We start from the raw sequence: 1,136 nt of genomic DNA, 5'->3' as shown, positions 1-1,136 counted from the left end.
GCATCGGTGAGCACAAGCCCTGAGACGAGCGCGTGGTGAACGAGTCGGTGGTGGACGCACTACCGAAGGGCTACAGCTGAACGGACGAGTAGTACGGTGGGCTGGGTTTTAAGGCGGCGTGCGGTGTCTGGCAGTAAAGACTCTGGACGGGGAATTCAACGTAGGGTAGGAGCTGCTGGCTTTGCTTCGGATCCAACTCAATGGCTATTGCTAACCACAACGTCTTCGGCCAAAATTTCGCGAGATGTGAAGCAATGAAGAAAGCGGTGTGGACGATGATCAGTTCAACCTATTCGCTTTGAGCGATGCGTCCGACGATATTACAGTCGTAGATGAGTAGACTTTGAGAATAGGCTCCGAAAATAGACTTCGATAATATTGCCCTCTACCTTAATAAAGACCTCTGGCTTGATACTATCAGTTGTGCCCGGGTTTTAATCGGGCTAAACCTTAAATATCACAAGTATGGCAGCAAGCTGCCAACATTCTCATGGCGATTGGTCGCCACGGTTGCTGAGGGGCCAATACTGAAAAATATAGTAAAAAAAAATATTTTCGGTACCGTCCCCAAACAGCATATGTAAACAGATAGGGTGAAATTCTCACTTTGAGAAGCGGTTGTGTCTTACGAGAACACCGACATTTCGCACTCTCGAGTGGTTCCTTGCGAAGAGGGTAAACATCTACAGCGAAAGTTCTTACTGTCCTTACACTCTAACAATCATGTCGTGTTACGTGGGGGCTGTATTCGTGGATCAGATGCCGAAAGAGACCTGTAAGAGAGCCCCATGTACTTCGTCCAGGAGCAATGCCAGTAGCCAGGACATTGCAGCAATGAGAGGACCTACAAGAAGAACGGAGAGCGACACTGTCTCTGCGCTAAGCATTGTGACCGTCAGAACGCTTTGCAGCGCGATCGCTACCGTCGGGTTGTCAGGAAGAAGGCGAAGAAGGACCCAATTGGGAGGGCGAAGTCGTCAAAGAAAACAGCGGAGATTAAGAGCGTGCCTGTATGGGAGAATTTGGAGTTGGCACCAATGTCACCTTCCACAAAAGAATCTTCTTCTGATCCCACCGTTCCAACGCGTTCGGCCAACAGCTCGAGATCTCCAAGTACTGGTGAGGTTGTACAGAGG

General features: G+C 49.6%; 1 protein-coding gene across 1 annotated transcript; it reads left to right on the top strand.

Annotated features, from left to right (window-relative positions):
* Positions 1-723: 723 nt before the first annotated feature.
* Positions 724-1,000, top strand: PPTG_22438 (hypothetical protein; the record flags this gene model as incomplete). The annotated part of the gene is made up of 2 exons (XM_008903848.1): positions 724-775; positions 912-1,000. The coding sequence occupies 2 exons, from the start codon at positions 724-726 to the stop codon at positions 998-1,000; spliced, it is 141 nt and encodes a 46-aa protein (XP_008902096.1).
* Between the last annotated feature and the right edge of the window lie 136 nt (positions 1,001-1,136).

Source organism: Phytophthora parasitica, assembly GCF_000247585.1.
Source record: "Phytophthora parasitica INRA-310 unplaced genomic scaffold supercont2.16, whole genome shotgun sequence".
NCBI classification, from domain to species: Eukaryota; Oomycota; class Peronosporomycetes; order Peronosporales; family Peronosporaceae; genus Phytophthora; species Phytophthora nicotianae.
Note: the sequence above shows the minus strand (reverse complement) of the source record. Positions and strands in the feature narration are given on the sequence as shown.